The sequence below is a fragment of the Dendropsophus ebraccatus genome, chromosome 13, assembly GCF_027789765.1.
Source record: "Dendropsophus ebraccatus isolate aDenEbr1 chromosome 13, aDenEbr1.pat, whole genome shotgun sequence".
Lineage (NCBI taxonomy): Eukaryota > Metazoa > Chordata > Amphibia > Anura > Hylidae > Dendropsophus > Dendropsophus ebraccatus.
This window is the reverse complement of record NC_091466.1, coordinates 12,334,358-12,354,113: the sequence shown is the minus strand read 5'-3', so window position 1 is coordinate 12,354,113 and position 19,756 is coordinate 12,334,358. Positions and strand designations below refer to the sequence as shown.

Sequence of the window (19,756 nt, the reverse complement as noted above, 5' to 3'; positions counted from 1 at the left end):
ATATATATATATATATAATCGACATTGACATTCCTAGTTGTGTGTTGCAGCAGGTGGAGGGGTCGGGGGTCAGGGGGGGGCGATCAAACCTAAGACGACCTTCCGAAACGTTTACAACTCCTTGGCTAATGCTTCACAATTGGAGGATTCTTATTATATAGCAGAGTCAGAAGGGAAGACACTTCCCATTTTCTCCAAGACCACTGGCGAGAAGTTCCGACTTCCCTAGAGAGTAGTCTCTGGCCCGCAGCCATGCAGGAAGCTCTGGTGCCTTCCTGCTCCTCAGAAGAACTATGACCATTTCTTTCTAGGGCTGCCGCAGGATGATAACTCAAGGGATGCTGCTGCTCCTTCTCTTGCTGATCCCTCTATGGGGTAAGTGCCATAGAGAGGGTGAGAGTAGTTTCTGCAGCTATGGCAGTATATTGCATGGTGTTACACTGGTTCTATACCCTGATGGCAAGCAGAGATCCGGCAGGGAGGAACTAGCAGATAATAGAGATATTGGGGGAGATTTATCAAACTAGTGTAAAGCAGAACTGGCTCAGTTGCCCCTAGCAACCAATCAGATTCCACCTTTCATTTTCCAAGGAATCTGTAAGGAATCAGAGGTGGAATCTGATTGGTTGCTAGGGGCAACTGAGCCAGTTCTGCTTTACACTAGTTTGATAAATTTCTCCTATTGTCACATAAGAATGGACGTAATGGTGGTGGGGGAGGTTTCTGGTAGGGATCATTGTGCACAGTGGTATTGCCTGTTTCATACCTCCCAACTGTCCCGGATTCCGCGGGACAGTCCCGTTTTCAGGGTGCTGTCCCACGGTCCCGGAACGGCCCCCCGTGTCCCGCATTATATGTGGCCCCACCGAAAAAAAACAATAAACCAGTAACTCACCTGTCCACCGGTCCCAGCAGCTCCTCTCCCGGCAGAGCGCGCACTCCTGTCATCCTCCGGGGCGGGCAGCGGGGTACAGAGTCACTGACTGTGCCGAAAGTGACCTGCAGCCTCTGTATGAATTACTTCAGGTACAGTCAGTGACTCTGTACCCCGCTGCCCGCCCCGGAGGATGACGGGAGTGCGCGCTCTGCCGGGAGAGGAGCTGCTGGGACCGGCGGACAGGTGAGTTACTGGTTTATTGTTTTTCTGGTCGGGCCACACTAATGGGGGATTGGCTACTATGTGGGGCGCTATATGGGGCATTGGCTAATATGTGGGGCACTCTATGGGGGGATTGGCTACTATGTGGGCACTATATGGGGCATTGGCTACTATGTGGGCACTATATAGGGGATTGGCTACTATGTGGGCACTATATGGGGGGATTGGCTACTATGTGGGGCACTATATGGGGGATTGGCTACTATGTGGGCACTATATGGGGGCATTGGATACTATGTGGGGCATATATGGGGGCATTGGCTACTATGTGGGCACTATATGGGGCATTGGCTACTATGTGGGCACTATATGGGGCATTGGCTACTATGTGGGCACTATATGGGGCATTGGCTACTATGTGGGGCACTCTATGGGGGGATTGGCTACTATGTGGGGCACTATATGAGGGGATTGGCTACTATGTGGGGCACTATATGGAGGGATTGGCTACTATGTGGGGCACTATATGAGGGGATTGGCTACTATGTGGGGCACTATATGGGGGGATTGGATACTATGTGGGGCACTATGTGGTGGATTGGATACTATGTGGGGCACTATATGGGGGGATTGGATACTATGTGGGGCACTATATGGGATATTGCATACTATGTGGGGCGCTATATGGGGGATGGGATACTATGTGGGGCACTAAAATGGGGAATTGGATACTATGTGGGGCACGATATGGGGGATTGGATACTATATAGGGCATTTTGGGGGGGATTGGATACTATATAGGGCACTATTCAGTCAGCAGCATGTGGTGATTGTAGGGGAGTGGCTATGGAGGGTTGCTATGGGGGCATGGCTATGGAGGGTCACTATGGGGGAGTGGCTATGGAGGGTCGCTATGGGGGCGTGGCTATGGGGACCATCCTAAGATGACCATCCTAAGATGAGACTGAATATTGTATAGGGGCTCCTCTCCTAGTATTGCTCCATGCCACTTTTCCCATAATCTTGTGTGGTGTGTAGAGATGAGCGAACCTGCCAAGGTTTGGGTTTGTATGAACCTGAACGCTCGGCTTCTGATTCCCGCTGTCTGCCCGCTCCGTGGAGAGGGTGAATACAGCCGGAGGACCGCCTGGAAAACTGGGATGCAGCCTATGGCTATGGCTGTATCCCAGTTTTCCAGGCGGTCCTCCGGCTGTATTCACCCTCTCCACGGAGCCGCCAGACAGCGGGAATCAGAAGCCAAGAGTTCAGGTTCATACAAACCCAAACCTTGGCAGGTTCGCTCATCTCTAATGGTGTAGTACACCTCCGGTGCGGAGGCGACACGGTTGGTCACTTGCTAGATGGTGAGGTGTGACACCAGTTCTATGGTGGTTGGCCGAGATACAGAGATGCCCAGTGATGTTATGCTGTGACGCCAGTGACGGTTGGGCACACAGGTATGGTGGCACACCTGCTTTTATTTTAAAGGGCTGGCTATATCTTGCTCCCCTGTGGACAGTGTCCTGCCAGGTTGCCGGGTACTCTCATTGGTGTACAGATCCATGTGACATACAAACAGACAATAACCCCTTAAGTACTACAGCTGTACAACAACCGAGCATAAACACTTGTAATAGCGACATATTGTGGTGAAACTCTGGCACTACTACATCACCACTTACACTCAAAAAGTACAGGTTTTTATGAAGGGTGTAACAATAGCAACACCCGTGGTGGGACACCACACTTGAGACTGGAGACACTGGCACCTCGCCCATCCAGGAGAGCATAGTGTGCTGATCTCTGGCTGATTCTATTGCCCATATTAGGTGATAGGAGGAGCCCAGCTTTGTGTGGCTCCGCCCATGAGTAACGATGGAGCCAAGATCCCCATCTTTAAAGGGTTAACAGGATCATAAAAACATATCTGCTTTCCAGACACAGCACTATTGTTTGTGTGTGGTATTGCAGCTCAGTCCCTTTGAGGCGACCTGACAGGTGTATTGGAAAAAAGGCACCAAAATTTTTTTCCTAAATCCTGGATAATTTATAAACATTATCCCTCCGTGCTGCCATAATGTAGAAGAATGATGTTATTCTCCTGTGCAAAGTGTTATAGAGGTGCCTCCTTGCTCCCCCTCCTATCCCTGCTTGACTGACAGCCAGCCAGCTGGGAGCTGATTCCCGCACCTGCACATAACTTGTATGCATGGCAAAGGAAGGAAATTTAGAAGCTGTCAGGGCATGGGAGGGGGAGCAAGGAGACAATACAGGGGCTGACATTTTGCACTAAAGCATGAAAGCATTTTCTATGTAATGGCAGCACAGCTGGATATATGAAAGGTACCATGAATCTCCCTGACCTAAAAGCATCTAACATTGTCAGCATTTAGAATCTGTCATCAGGTTTCACTTTAGTATCCAACAACAGCTGCATTATGATGCAATAACACAAAGGGGGGCCCAGCAAACAGTACATTGATTTTGAAGGGGAACTCTTTCAAATCAACTGCTTTTAGAAAGTTATACAGATTTGTAATTTATGTCTATTTAAAAATCTCAAGTCTTTCCTTACTTATCAGCTACTGTATGTCCTGCAGGGAGTGGTGTATTCTTTCCAGTCTGACACAGTGCTCTCTGCTGCCACCTCTGTCCATGTCAGGAACTGTCCTACTGTTGCTGCTGCTCTGGAAAGTTCCGGACATGGACAGAGGTGGCAGCAGAGAGCACTGTGTCAGACTGGAAAGAATATACCACTTCCTGCAGGGATTGCTGAGAAATTACTCACATGAAAAATCCCATAACAGGAAGAATAAATGCTCGATTTGTAGATTTTTATCTCATAAGGTCACGATTCCTGTACATCTTAGCCACAGCTTCTTTCAATTAAAATATTTTTCTTTCAAATCCACTGGTTTCATAAAGTTATATAGATTTCTAATTTATTTCTATTTAAAAATCTCCTGTCTTCCAGTACTTATCAGCTTCTGTATGTCCTGCAGGAAGTGGTGTATTCTCTCCAGTTTGACACAGTGCTCTCTGCTGCCACCTCTGTCCATGTCAGGGACTGTCCATTGCAGCAGTAAATCCCCATAGAAAGTCTCTCCTGCTCTGGACAGTTCCTGACATGGACAGAGGTGGCAGCAGAGAGCACTGTGTCTGGACTGGAAAGACTGGAAAGAATACACCACTTCCTGCAGGACATACAGCAGCTGATAAGTATGAGAAGACTTAAGATTTTAAAATTATATACTTATATAACTTTTGATTTCAAATAAAAAGATTTTCACCAGAGTACTCCTTTAATACATAAAATATTTAACGTGACGGGTCCTGTAGATATAACTGTAGTAGATAACATGAGAATACCGGTTTAAGAATCTCCACATGTGACCACAGCCCTACCAAAGGTGTGGCCCCGTCTGAGGAGCTCTGCCCTAATCCACGACACCTATGAGCACAGATCAGCCTTTCGGTTTTCATGCTCAGCACCATAAACTCTGCTAATAGGAAGCGGCGGCTGGGAAGCCCACTCCTCCAAGTCTTTGAAGTCGGATCCAGGGAAACCATGTATTGTTCCAGCGCAGAACGTTCTCAACACAAAATCATCATCATCATCATCACTGTACAATGTCGAAGAGGCTTTCCTGTAATGGCTTATTCTGAGGAAGAGAACCCTCTTGTGGTTAGTCGTCGACTCTCCTGCTCGACCCCTCCATTACATAGCTCCCATTATCTGACACTTCCCGTCACTGTGGTGGAACCCACATCCGTATTCAGTGCAGGTGCAGCAGAGCTGGCGGCATATAACATGTCTACGAGTTTCATGTCAGTCAGCTAAAACTTCATGGGGTCTAGGTATACAATGTGAAAAAATGTACTTAAGGCTATGTTCACACTACGTAAAAGTACGTTGCCGATGGCAACAACGGCCGTACTTTACAAGTGTGTGCACATTGCCTCTGCTACTATGGGATCCTGGCCGGAGCGTATTCACATCGTATACGCTCTGGCCGGGAGCCTGCACGGGGCCGCAAAGAACTGACATGTCAGTTTTCTGCGGCCACAATTCAGTGAATTGCGGCCGTAGGAAACCCTGTCAGTGCGCTTGCTTCATTGTGCGCTGTGGGAGGTTCTGATGCGGGCACGCGCTGATGCGCCTGCATCAGAGCCCTGCGGCCAAAAGATCATCGTGCCGGTACTGCAGTACCGGCCAAATTGATGCGGGCAGAGACCAACCGTTCCATGACCCGGCCAGGTCACGGAACGGCCAGTCTCTATACGTTGTGTGAACATAGCCTAAAGGTGTATTCTATTTTTTTTTTTTTTAAATACAGTTCTGGAGTGGGATAAAATAGAAAATCAAAGCATACTTACCTTCCCCAGTCCCCCTGCTGCCCCCCACTACATATGAATTTGGAGGAATGTTTCTGAACACAGTGGAAACATTGCCCCCGTTTCTCCCCCAATGGTCTTGGTCACATTGCTCAGCTATTTGGGGTGGGGGGCAGATATGCAGAATATTTGGAGAGTGGGTGATGGTGGTTGTGGTAGGTTTGGCAGTAGTCGTGATATAGCGCTCAGCTCAGATATGAGGAGACGGTGATTGACTGTGATAACGGAGAGTGACTGGTAAACGGCCATCTCCCTGATTCTGCTCTCTGGCTGATGACAAAATGGCGGGGACGCCCTTGGTGTTGACGCACTGCAGATATGGAGACCAGAGAGATGAGGATGGAGGTGGCTAACGAAGAGCTTTACTGACGGCTTACCTGAGACAATTTAGTTACACAGTCCATTCCTTTACAGGTCTTGATGTCTGACAGACTCGGATAGAGTCCAGTAAAATGAGTCCGCTGTGCCGCCTAATGCTGAGTAATTCACTAACCAGTAACACTTGGGCTTTCCAACATGTATCTGGGCCGGGCCAGAAGCCACAATATACGGTTCCCTTGACGATTTACCCCTGAGCTGTAATACTGGTGCACAGGCCTAATCACCTCCGTGAAAATTTGTGAGCTCTTAAACCAAAACGCTCTTAAACCAAGTTACTCTTAAACCAAGGTACCACTGTATTAGTTTTATGTTCATTGTATACCATGTGTTCTGTTCCAGCCAATAGGAGGTGCTCTCTTCTCAATTTCTTTTCTCCTTTCTCCTGCACACACTCATCCCCACCACTCACAAGGAAGCACACTGTAGGCCCCTGTAGAAGGAGTTACATGGTGGAGAAAGTGCAGGTCAGTTCTTATCAGATTCTCAAAGAGGGAAGATGCAAAAACAGCTGTTCCTGCAATGGTTAAGCCAGGGCCTAGCTGATGCCAGGACCCCTGTCAGGGACTAGCAGTGCAGTGTAGTCTAGACACCCAAGTGTATAGATGCAGCTAGAGACAACCAGTTGTTTCTCAACTACCACTACCTTCAGTATGCAGTGCTAAGCAGGGAGAGGTCATCAAGGAACACCCTAACCCATGCCGAGAACACGTCTACAAAGAGCAGGGCAGTATCCTGAACACAAGTGGAACTAGCCTGGATAGGACAAAGTTACTGTAAAGAAGGTCTACGTATCCTATCTCGCAGTAGAGGTAACCAGGACACCTCCAAAAACTTAGCTACGTCCAGATAACCACGGCTGGGGCTTGTATTACCTTGACAGAACAGGTAGCTCGACACTGTAGGGCAGAAGGTGTTCAAAACAAAGTCTAAACACAACTACAAGTATCTCACTACAAAGTATATCTTCAAGTTCTGGCAGAGTACACAGCTATATTGGGTTGGGGCTCCTCTGACAAACTCCTCTACTCTACTTTTCAAGCACTGCTACAACTACCTCTCCTCTACTCTTCAAGCACCTCCTTAAGCACAACAAAGTCAAGCACTAAAAGTCTATGTCAAAGATTTATCTATTCTACAAAAGTGTATTGTATTGTTGAAGAACTTGACAGTAAAGCTGTTCTATTTTTACATCACTGGGATCTTCTTCTTTACGCGCCAGCACCCATACACACAAACCGCACACCTTGGGTTATTTTTCCCCTTTCTGTGGGTGGTGGTACCGATAGTCCGGGTGGATCAGTTTCCACTCGGAACTACCAAGGGACCCGCAGCAACCCGGCAGGTTACCGATGTGCGGTTACAGGGGAAATTTGGGTAGTAGGAGAATATTAACCCCTTAACGACAAAGGGCATATATTTACGCCCTTTGCCGGTAAGGGGCTTCAGAACGGGGCTCTGAACCGCCGCGATCCCGGGTGTCACATGTAGACCGGGACCGCAGCTATTAGCGGGCACGGTCCGATCGCCGTGCCTGCTAATCAGGTAATCGGAGGCAGCTGTCAAAGTTGACAGCTGCCTCTGATTACCAGCTGCAGCACTTCCCTGGTGTCTAGTGGGGGAGATCGCTGTACCTGATGCCGGCCGGGGACTGCTCCAAGATGGCGCCGTCCCCGACTCGGCACTTGTTTGTTTTCGGCTGCAGCAGCTGAAAGTAAACGAGTGCCGATCTCATTGATCTTTGCTGTATAAGTATACAGCAAAGATCTCAATGAGAGATCAGTGAGTATACTGTATACTAGAAGTCCCCCAGGGGGAATAACCCTAACCCCAGGGGGAATAACCCTAACCCCAGGGGGAATAACCCTAATCCCAGGGGGAATAACCCTAACCCCAGGGGGAATAACCCTAATCCCAGGGGGAATAACCCTAACCCCAGGGGGGCTTCTAGTATATGTGTAAAAAAAATAAATAAAGTGTTGTTGTCAATAAAAAGCCCCCTCCCCTAATAAAAGTCTGAATCAACCCCCGTTTCCCAGGTTATAAATAAAAATTAAAAAATGAATAAATAAACATGTTTGCTATCGCCGCGTGCGTAATCACCCGAACTATTAATTTATTTCATTCCTGATCTCGCAAAGTAAACGGCGCCAGCGCAAAAAGATCCCAAAGTGCAAAATTGCGCATTTTTGGTCGCATCAAATCCAGAAAAATTGTAATAAAAAGCGATCAAAAAGTTGCATATGCGCAATCAAGGTACCGATAGAAAGATCACATCATGGCGCAAAAAATGACACCTGACACAGCCCCATAGACCAAAGGATAAAAGCGCTATAAGCCTGGGAATGGAGCGATTTTAAGTAACATATATTTGTTAACAATGGTTTGAATTTTTTACAAGCCATCAGATACAATATAAGTTATACATGTTATATATCGTTGTAATTGTAACAACTTGAGGAACATATATAACATACATGTCAGTTTTACCCCAGAGAGAATGGCGTAAAAACAAATACCCCCCAAATAAACAAAATGCGTTTTTTTTTTTTTTCAATTTCACCACACATTTATTTTTTTCTGGTTTCGCAGTGTACTTTATGAAAAAAAAAACAGCCTGTGATTGCAAAGTACAATTAGTGACGCAAAAAATAAGGGCTCATGTGGGTTTCTAGGTGGAAAAATGCAAGTGCTATGGCCTTTTAAACACAAGGAGGAAAAAATGAAAAATCAAAAATCGAAATTGCTCTGTCTTTAAGGGGTTAAGGGTTAGGAATGTTATTTTAGTTCACCATATATATAAACAAACCTATAAATGATGCTAATTAGAGATGAGCAAACCTGGAGCATGCTGGAGTCCATCCGAACTCGATCGTTCGTCATTTGATTAGCGGTGGCTGCTGAAGTTGGGTAAAGCCCTAAGATTGTCTGGATTGTCAATGACTATATCCATAATTTCCACATAGCCTTAGGGCTTTATCCAACTTCAGCAGCCCCCGCTAATCAAATGACGAACGATCAGGTTCGGATGGACTCCAGCATGCCCCAGGTTCGCTCATCTCTAATGCTAATAAATTTATTTTCCAAAAGTAAAAAATTCCTTTTTTTGGCCACAGGTGTCTTCTCAGATGTGAACGAACAGGCACTGTTAGCAATGTGTGGTGGCTCCATCTTATTCCAAGTCAACGTACCTATGAATATTGAGGTCACCAGTATATTTTGGACTTACACAGAGAAGAACAGAAGAACAGAGAAGAAGATGTTGGCCATTGTTAAACCAAACGAGCTTAGGGTCATCAGCGAGAGATTCCGCAACCGGGTGGACTCCCAAGAGCCCGACTTTTCATTACTGTTGAGTAATCTGAATGAAGAGGACAGTGGGTTATATGAAGCCAAGATATTTACTGATGCAGATACTATTCATAGTTACTTCATACTACAAGTCTATGGTAAGTAGAGAGGAGGAAAGTGCCGTATCAGACATTCTAAGTGGGGAGCATTGTCAGTGTGGTTTGCATGGCACAGATGGAGGAGCTATACTGTTGATGTACAATACACATATGCACCACTGCTGGGGTGGCATCCATGAACACACAAATATACTCTTCCCACAGAACTTTCTTGTGGCTTCTACTAAAAAGCCTGTCTGGGAGGAGGGTTATGTGACCCGCTTCTCAGACTCATTTACAGAGGATTCACCAGTGGTGGCAGCTGATTGGGTTGATGGTTTCAAGGAGAGCGGTTGCAGGGAGTTTTAGTTCTCCTCTCCTACTGATAAAAGGCAAATGGTTAGTGTTATAAGAGAATTAATAGCTAGGAATATGACTATTATTTAACTGATATATAAAGAAACTCCCCCCAAAAATCTGACTTTCTCCGAAGTTTCTCTCATTGTAATGTTTTCCACGACAGGTGTCATCTCAGATGTCCCCAAAGAGAGGTTCTCAGAAAAGTGTGGTGGCTCCATCTTATTCCCAGTCAACATACCCATGAATATTGTGATCACCAGTATATTCTGGACTCACACGGGAACAGAGAAGAAGATGTTGGCCTTTGTCAGACCAGACCAGCTTAGGGTCTTCATCCCGAGGTTCCTCAGTCGGGTGATTTCCCAACAGAATAGCTTCTCCTTATTGCTGAGTAATCTGAATGAAGAAGACAGTGGGATTTATGAAGCTCAGATACATACGAATACAACGATTATGCATAAGCGCTTTATACTACAAGTCCACGGTAAGTATAGAGGAAAGGCGGCACTAGCAGCCAGCAATCCTTAAAGCGTAACTGTCATTTCAGGGTCATTTTTCTGAAAACATTAAATATCAACAGTACAAGCGATTTTAAGAAACTCTGTAATAGGTTTTATGTACTAAAAGAGTTTCCTTCTGGACTGAAAAAGCAATCTCCCAGCCTCCCCCCTCACTTCAGAAGAAGCAGGATTTCTGTCTCCATTATGTGGCTATGGAGAGGGGAGGGGCTGTTAGGAGTGACTGAGCACGGAGCAGTCCTGCACAGCACAACACCCTGCAATCTTCTCTCAGTAAGTTCATAGATAAGCACTGACCTTTCTGACACCTGAATTTAGCGGTTTAGGTGCCCAGAGAGTCTACAAACAGCTGACCTTCATGTCACCTCTTCCTGCTCCCTTATCTCCCTCAGCCCCTCCCCTCTTCATAGGCTTACAATGGAGAGAGCAGAACCCGTCTTCACTGGCTTCTCTGTAACGAAGACGTGTTTGCCTGATAATGCACAGATAAGAAGTCAGGGGGGGAGGCTGGGAGATTGCTTCTTGAGTACAGAAGGAGGCTTTTTTGGCTGATAAAACCTATTACAGAGTTTCTTAAAATCGCTTATACTACTGATTTCTGCAATAAAAAAAAATATGACAGTTACTCTTTAAACCATGCTTGATCCATGCCATTGAGACGCTGGTCACATGTGACGCTGGTCACATACTGATTCAGTTACCAGTGTACCGTCACCAAATATGTATCCCGTTTGGAAAATATTGATCCTATGGGGAGAAGAGCCATGATTAAAGACCTTTTGTGTCTGAAACGCGTCGGCTGTTTTTAAGATGAATGAGAAATTAAAAAAAATTGGATTTTAAGAAATAGCTGAAGAGCATTATGGAGTTTTTCCGTTAGAATATACTAAATATAACCAAATTCTTCTAGCTGGCCCCATTGACCACCTTAAAGGGGTTCTCCACTTTGGATATTCCCTACTTGTTAGAAGGGTCCTTTGACCCATCAGATGATCATGAAGAGTAAAGGACCCATCAGATGATCATGAAGAGTCCTGCTGCTGGGAACCCAAGCGATCTGCTGTAATTGTACTATAATTATACAAGTGTCACTCCCTCTAGGAAGCACAATGTACACGAATCCACGAAGTAACGGTCAGATTCCATATAAAAAAAGAAGTTCCACCATTAGCGGAATCTATAAAACTTGTTTTTTTAAATAAATTTTTTATATCATTTATAGGTTTTATTTAATATGACATAATAAAATCATGTTTTATAAATCCCATTGATGCTGTAACTTTTTTTTTTTTATATGAAGAAAAAATTAAGTCACAAAAAACTACATTTGCCTCGTAAGGGGGTAAGAAAGGACAAGTAATGGGGCAAAACACACAGTCACATAAGATATTTTTGTGATTTTCTTTTATTTTTTTTTTTTTTTTTAGGCTGTAAATTGTCGCTGACGGCAAAAACGCACTCATATGGAGTCCAGCGGATATGGAGCAGCGTCGTGCTGATCATCAGCCTGGGGATCACCGGCGTCTTCTTCAACTCTTTTACGTAATGGGGCGATTGTCCGGAATAATGACTCAGACGCTTCAAGGATTATCAGCGCAAAACATGTAATAGACAGACTCTTAGTATAATCAGTGTATGACGCCATTGATGTCATTGGATCTCACCCCTGGCTGTTGTGTGTGGGCTTATCTATCTTCATTAGGGAGTTCAAAGTGGGGGTCAAAATGCGTCATGAAGAGAACGGCCATAAACTGCTTCATGTAGAGACCGCATTGTAACAGTCTCTATGCAAAAGTGTAAAAAATATAATAAAAAAAGTATGCCCCATAGCGGCCAATCAGAGCTCAGCTCTCATTTCAAATTCAAATTTCAAAGCTGCCCTGTGATTGGTTTCAAAAAGTTTTTTCATTTTTCGTTTTCAAAAACATGTGTCTTTTATACTATGAGGGTTCCCGTTATTGCTGCTATTTGTTTTTTTTTATATTTTTCATGTTGTTGTTTTTTTTTCTCGATTGAAATAAGAAATAAATATATAAATATATTTTAATCCTGATTCTTATGGCTTCTCAATAGAAGTGAAAGGGGTTGCAGTTGTGACCAGGCCTCTCAGTCTATCTACGCCAGCTACTAGTTAGTAAAGCATTAGGTACGTACCACTGACTCCACTGTTTATGGTCACATGTTAAAGGGACTGACCTGCTTAAAGTCTACTTGTCATGAGCGTTTGTGAAATGGCAATGAAATCCACGGCTAATCTGGAATTTCTGGTCTTCATGGATACAGAGACGCAATCACACCGATTAGATGCGCACGTTTTATCGTTGGATTGCATCTCCGTATCCATGGAGACCTCACTCTTGACAGGTACACTTTAAGGGTAGCTTCACACGTACTGTATCGCAGCAGATCCGCAGTAAAGATGAGCGAACCTGCCGAGGTTCGGTTCGTATGAACCTGAACTCTCGGCGTCTGATTCCCGCTGTCTGCAGGCTCCGCGAAGAGGGTGGATACAGCGGGAGGACCGCCTGTAAAACTGGGATACAGCCTATGGCTGTATCCACCCTGTCCACGGAGTGGGCAGACAGCGGGAATCATTGTCGAGAGTTCAGGTTCATACGAACCCGAACCTCGGCCGTTTCGCTCATCTCTAATCCGCAGCAGATTTGCTTAAATGAATGAACGCAGCATTAAATCCGTACTGTAAAATCGGATCCGCAGCAGAAAATCATCTGCAATACGGTACGTGTGAAGCTACCCTAAGTCTGTCTGCTGAATAGGGGATTTCCAGGACTTACAGGGTTTTATTCATGACTGATGAATCAAGAAGGCTTTTGCTTTGTTTACACGTAACGATTATCATGCGAATTTGCGCCATAACGATCGAATTCGAATGATATTCGTACGTGTAAACGCAGCGAACGATCAAACGACGAGCAAGAAATCGTTCATTTTGATCTTTGAACAACTTCTCAAATTGTCGTTGATCGTTCGTAAAAAATTTGCAGATCGTCCCATGTGAACAGTCGTTCGCCGATTTAATAAATGTGTGAGATAGGCTTAAGCGATCCCAAAACGATCGCAAAACGAATTTTCCGTACGATATATGGTACCGTCTAAACGCTGATCGCTATGAAAAAAATCGTTACTCCGACATCGTTAATCGTACAATCGGGCCAATTATTGTTAGAGCATTAGAACTCTCTCTCACACACACCCACACCCTTTAAAGGGGTATTCCACTCAAAATGTTGCTGCCCATGGTGGGAGTAACAATTCATCCCAAACTTGTTATTATCTATTCAGTCTCCTTCCCACAGTTTGAGCTGCTGCTTTCTGCTGAAAACACAAAAATCTGTGTGTGAGCTTTTCTCTCTGTCTCCCCCTCCTCCCCCTCCCTTCTGAGACAGCTGATCTAAACAAGTCTCTGACTGGCTGTATCTGCAACAATCCAGATTCTTTGTAATGCTGGAAGGGATATTCACAGTGAGTTTAACAGCAACTTGACCTCAGAATAACCCTCCCAGCATCACAAAGAAGCTACACTGTTGCAGATACAGCCAGTCAGGGACTTGTTTAAATCAGCTGTCTCAGAAGGGAGGGGGAGGAGGGAGAGACAGAGAGAAAAGCTCTCACACAGGTTTTTATGTTTTCAGGTGAAAGCAGCAGTTCAGAACTGGGGAAAGGAGACTGAATACACAACAACAAGTATGGAAAGAATTGTTAGTCTCACCATGGGCAGCAACATATCAAAGTTATGTTTGAGTGGAATATCCCTTTAAAGTTGATTGTTTATGTCTGACCTGCTAAAATTCTGCACCAGTGTTCAGCAGTTATGCCCCTAGTATCGGCTCTTCAATCAGTCCACCTGTGAGGGTGCCGTGAGTTGGAACCTCACCGATCAGATACTGTGGGCCAATCCCAATCCTGGGACTATAGCATCAATAAATGTTCCCAAAATCCCCTTTAACATAGCAAAACAGACCTGGGGTCCTATAGTGCCTATTGGTCTTTTTTACTCTGCATTAGTCACTGGTATTACTGATACTGGTCGTGATTGGCTGCAGCAGTCACATGACCATATGGTATATCATCATTTTTCACTATTTTACAGGTCATTATTGTCTCTTTTATTATTTTCACTGGAAATCCTGTCTGGACGTGGCTGAAGTCACGGAGACGGAGAGATGGTTAGATACAGGGAAACAATCCATCCTGACAGAGTCATTTATTTCTCCGAGCTCTGCGGCCCGGCACGTGAGAAGCAATAAAATAATGTCATGTGAGTTAGAAAGGTTTAAAGGTCCCCTGAGCGCGGTTCTGGGAAAATCCATATTGGCTCAATTATGTAGCACATGATCAGAGATTATTACGCCGTTCCTCTATCGATAATGGTAGGGCGAGACTTTCTGCAGAGGTTTCCTCCGTCTCGCTGAGGGTGTTGGATTTCCTTCAGGATGAGGCCTCAGCAGATCCAGATAATGTCATGTAGCCGGCCTGCCTCCTATACCCATACATCTTACTCTAGGTCCTCAGGGACTCACTGGAACCAACGCCAGTCCATTTTTTTGCTCTAACCTGCGTCTGGGGAGCCAATGACTGTTTGACAAATGGTCCGACTCGTTTTAGTCTTCATTGATCTCTGTCTGGTCGGCACGGAATCCATCATAGGCTGGTATTGTTAGCTGGCTCAGCAGAGACTCAAAGGCGAGGGAGGCCAGACTGCTCTATAGTTACTCCTGATGCCTGGACTCTCTTGGAACGACACAATTTACATTAGCCTCGCTCTAGTTATCTTCTATAGCACAGAAGGTATCACACTTGAGATTACATTAAATGTCCCATCCTGTCTTCTCTCTCTCACACACTTATAGCTTCCACCACTCACAGGAGGTTTTAGTTAGCCCCTGTAGGAGGAGTTAGCTTCTGGTGGAAGGAAGTAGCCATTCTTAGCTTAGCTTTTAGTAGGAGAGGAAGCAAACAGACGAGTCTCTGCTGAAGTTAAGCCAGTGCCTGGCTTTGGCCAGGTATCCCTGTCACTTAGTTAGTGGTGGCAGGTCCAAGTGAGTCGATGTGTGAGAACCTGCTGAGTTACAAAGTTCTCCTACTAAACACTAAGACAACTATGCAATGCTAAGCTTTAAAAAGGGGAGAGAAGCCAAACAGGGAACACCTTGCCCACGCCAGGAACCTCTCAAAAACGTTCAGGGCAGTTACCTGAAGCAATAGGAACTGACCCCCAGTGGGACAAAGCTACCGTAAAGAAAGGTCTACATAACCTACTGTGCAGTGCAGGACAACTGGGTAATCCTGAGAGTCTGCTACACCCAGATAACCGACAACTGGGGCTCGTACTACCCACCTAGGATGGGAAGCCTGCAACTAGGGTGCATGAAGTGGTCAGAGACAGAAAGTCATCCATGAGTATGAGTATTCTTTTCACCTCTTCTTTACTTCACCTGTTCCGGAAGAGCACACTTACTACCTTGGGCAGGGCTCCTCTGGCAACTCCTCTCTCTCTCTACTAAAAAGCACCTTTCTACTGAAAGCACCGGTGTTCTACCTCAGCTACTTGCACCTAAGTCTGTCTGTGCAATATCTGTACCGCACTGTTACTGTGTGCACTGTTCTTGGTTTGCACTACGTTGATCCAAAGTTAAGTCTTCTATTTTTACTAAAACGCACGGGACTCTGGTCTACTCTTTAAGCACAGGCACCTAAACATCTCTGTACACTTGGGCTATTTCCTCTTTCTGTGTGTGACAGTGCCAACAGTCCAGGGTGGGACGAATACCACTCCATGCTAAGTGCCCAAGTTACCCTAAATACCCCCAAGACACAATACCATCTGGTTATCATTGAGTGCCGAACTACCACAAAGTTAACCTGGACTTTGTGGTTCATCTGCACTAAACCTACAACTTATAAAGAAGTGTGTGATTGGGACTCGGGGACTAGAGACCTGGATCCATCTGACCCGCCATGTTTCTCAACAAAGATCTGGATTCATCTGACCGACCATGTTTCTCCCCAGAGATCTGGATCCATCTGACCGGCCATGTTTCTCCACAGAGATCTGGATCCATCTGACCGGCCATGTTTCTCCACAGAGATCTGGATCCATCTGACCGGCCATGTTTCTCCACAAAGATCTGGATTCATCTGACCGGCCATGTTTCTCCCCAGAGATCTGGATCCATCTGACCAGCCATGTTTCTCCACAGAGATCTGGATCCATCTGACCGGCCATGTTTCTCCACAGAGATCTGGATCCATCTGACCGGCCATGTTTCTTCACCAAGATCTGGATCCATCTGACCGGCCATGTTTCTCCACAGAGATCTGGATCCATCTGACCAGCCATGTTTCTCCACAGAGATCTGGATCCATCTGACCGGCCATGTTTCTCCAGAGAGATCGTGATTCATGTGACCGGCCATGTTTCTCCACAGGGTTTATCTGGCCGGCCATATTTCTCTATAGATGTAGTGTACAGGAAGAGATTAGTCACTGCTGAGCAGCTGTATATTGTTAGTCAGCACTGAGGAATTTATCATAATTTTTCCTTTGCTCCCCTTTACGCTATTTCAGGCCTGCACTACCTACTTTTGGCCACCAGATGGCACTGCTATGTAGTTAAAACTAGCCCATTGAATGTTACTGGGGAACATTGTACTTTGTATTGTTAGTTGCTCATTGGTGCTAGAACATGATTGCCAGTCACTTGGCTTCAGCCCTGGTCTACTAGAGGCCTATTCCAGGCTGCCCCCCCCCCCCCCAATGGAAAGTCGAGTTACCACACAATTTCTCCACCAATGGGAGACAGGGCCCGGTCTCTCATATAAAACTCCCTGCTGGTTCTGCTATTATAGTGTAGTAGTGTGTAGCTGTTGGAGAGAGGAGTGTATGCCACCAGTCCTTTTCCTTATAAGATCCTGCCTATGAGATTATGGCCTGCTGAAACCCTAAAGAGGGGCAACTACCATTAAGAGGTTTTCCACCACCCTGTCTACGTCTGATGTGACCAGTTCTCCACAAGTATTCTCAGGAAGTCCTATAGCTGACCAGGACTGTCCCCAGCATGTTAGCTAGGTGCATCTATGCCGAAGTACCCCACTGCTTGCTCGCCTTGAGTAATCTCAGGGGATTAGCTCCTCCTGGCTGTTCAACCCCAGGGCCCACATTCCTGGACCTGGCCATGTTTCTCCGCAGAGATCGGGATCCATCTGACCGGCCATGTTTCTCCATATAGATCTGGATTCATCTGACCGGCCATGTTTCTCCACAAAGATCTGGATGCATCTGAACGGCCATGTTCCTCCCCAGAGATCTGGATCCATCTGACCGGCCATGTTTCTCCCTGGAGATCTGGATCCATCTGACCGGCCATGTTTCTCCCTGGAGATCTGGATCCATCTGACCGGTCATGTTTCTCAACAGATATCTAGATCCATCTGACCGGCCATGTTTCTCCCTGGAGATCTGGATCCATCTGACCGGCCATGTTTCTCTGGAGAGATCTGGATCCATCTGACCGGCCATGTTTCTCTGGAGAGATCTGCATCCATCTGACCGGCCATGTTTCTCCGGAGAGATCTGGATCCATCTGACTGTTCATGTTTCTCCGCAGAGATCTGGATGCATCTGAACGATCATGTTTCTCCCCAGAGATCTGGATCCATCTGACCGGCCATGTTTCTCTGGAGAGATCTGGATCCATCTGACCGGCCATGTTTCTCCGGAGAGATCTGGATCCATCTGACTGTTCATGTTTCTCCGCAGAGATCTGGATTCATCTGACCGGCCATGATTTCAGGAGCGATCTGGAGCCATTTGACTGGCCATGTTTCTCCCTGGAGATCTGGATCCATCTGACCGGCCATGTTTCTCTGGAGAGATCTGGATCCATCTGACCGGCCATGTTTCTCCGGAGAGATCTGGATCCATCTGACTGTTCATGTTTCTCCGCAGAGATCTGGATTCATCTGACCGGCCATGTTTTCAGGAGCGATCTGGATCCATCTGACCGGCCATGTTTCTCCACAGAGATCTGGATCCATCTGACCGGCCATGTTTCTCCACAGAGATCTGGATCCATCTGACCGGCCATGATTTCAGGAGTGATCTGGAGCCATTTGACTGGCCATGTTTCTCCCTGGAGATCTGGATCCATCTGACCGGTCATGTTTCTCAACAGATATCTAGATCCATCTGACCGGCCATGTTTCTCCCTGGAGATCTGGATCCATCTGACCGGCCATGTTTCTCTGGAGAGATCTGGATCCATCTGACCGGCCATGTTTCTCCGGAGAGATCTGGATCCATCTGACTGTTCATGTTTCTCCGCAGAGATCTGGATTCATCTGACCGGCCATGTTTTCAGGAGCGATCTGGATCCATCTGACCGGCCATGTTTCTCCACAGAGATCTGGATCCATCTGACCGGCCATGATTTCAAGAGCGATCTGGAGCCATTTGACTGGCCATGTTTCTCCAGAGAGATCTAGATCTATCTGACTGGTCATGTTTCCCGAAAGAGATCTGGATCCATCTGACCGACCACATTTTTCCACACAGATCTGGATCCATCTAACCGGCGATGTTTGCCGTGTATCGGGTTGTCAGCTGTTATAGCCTATCTGTATGGTGAGGAATGGTGACTTGTGGGTTTGTCAGGTGGACACCATCATTGTATTCGGCTGCAGTTTCCTGACTGTGTTCCTCCTGTTCATGACAATGATTCCTGACATCGTCCTCTGACACCTTTTGGTGATGACTTGTTTCCACAGGATCTACTTTCGCTAAATCTTTTCTGCAATAACTAAGGCTAGAGCCAATATCTGGTAATGTGACTAGGGACTACCATTTCACACTGCCTGCTTGCACAACTCCATCACTCATACAGATACAGCGCCAACAGATTCCGCAGCGCACTAGTCATCTGCACGAAGCTTAGGCTAGGGCTACACTACGATTCCCTGCCATCCAGAAACGACTGCCTGTCCTGTCATCAGGAATCACCCCAGCCTAGCATGTCACTCATATTACTGGATTTTCCCATTCTCCTGCATTCCCATTTACTGGCTGCAAGTTACAATCTGTCCACCAGGTGGCGACAAAGTATTATAATAGATGTTTCTAAATCCCAGACTGCAATATCTAAAGTCTCCAGTAGGTGTCAGCATGAGAAGTGACCAATGTAAATAGGTGTAATGGCTTCAGCAGATTAGTAAGGAATTTTTTTCCCATAAAAAAAAATTCAGTTCTTCAGTCTTTATGGATTTAGGATATATTTAGCTAATATCTCTCACCCTGATGCTTGGTTATTGATAATGTATTGATCCCTCATAATAGTATGGAAGGGGGTGACAGTGTGTGGAGTTGCTGGCAATCAAACCATATGCTTACAATGGAACATATCACATAAAACACTTTAAAGGGGTATTCCAGTCAGGTAAAATACATGTTGAATCATCCCCCTTCACAGTGATTAGCCCTCCTGGCAGCACAGAGTGCAGAAACAACTGGCCAGAGAAACTGTTTATATGAACTGGAAGTATAAAAAATATATTGTTAGTCTCCAGGAGGAGGGATGATAAGTGGAATAATATAAGTGCAAT

General features: G+C 45.9%; 1 protein-coding gene across 1 annotated transcript; it reads left to right on the top strand.

The window, feature by feature from the left end:
* The first annotated feature begins 323 nt into the window (after window positions 1-323).
* On the top strand, window positions 324-12,111 carry LOC138771365 (T-lymphocyte surface antigen Ly-9-like). Its single transcript, XM_069951012.1, has 4 exons — window positions 324-375; window positions 8,989-9,321; window positions 9,785-10,105; window positions 11,567-12,111. The coding sequence occupies exons 1-4, from the start codon at window positions 324-326 to the stop codon at window positions 11,683-11,685; spliced, it is 825 nt and encodes a 274-aa protein (XP_069807113.1). The 3' UTR covers window positions 11,686-12,111.
* The last annotated feature ends 7,645 nt before the right edge of the window (window positions 12,112-19,756 follow it).

Excerpts from the sequence above, each read along its gene's own strand:
- LOC138771365 (XM_069951012.1), top strand. The coding sequence starts at position 324 with ATGATAACTCAAGGGATGCTGCTGCTCCTTCTCTTGCTGATCCCTCTA. Across the intron at positions 376-8,988 it reads CTTGCTGATCCCTCTATGGG|GTGTCTTCTCAGATGTGAAC; the intron begins GTAAGTGCCATA and ends TTTTGGCCACAG. Across the intron at positions 9,322-9,784 it reads CTTCATACTACAAGTCTATG|GTGTCATCTCAGATGTCCCC; the intron begins GTAAGTAGAGAG and ends TTTCCACGACAG.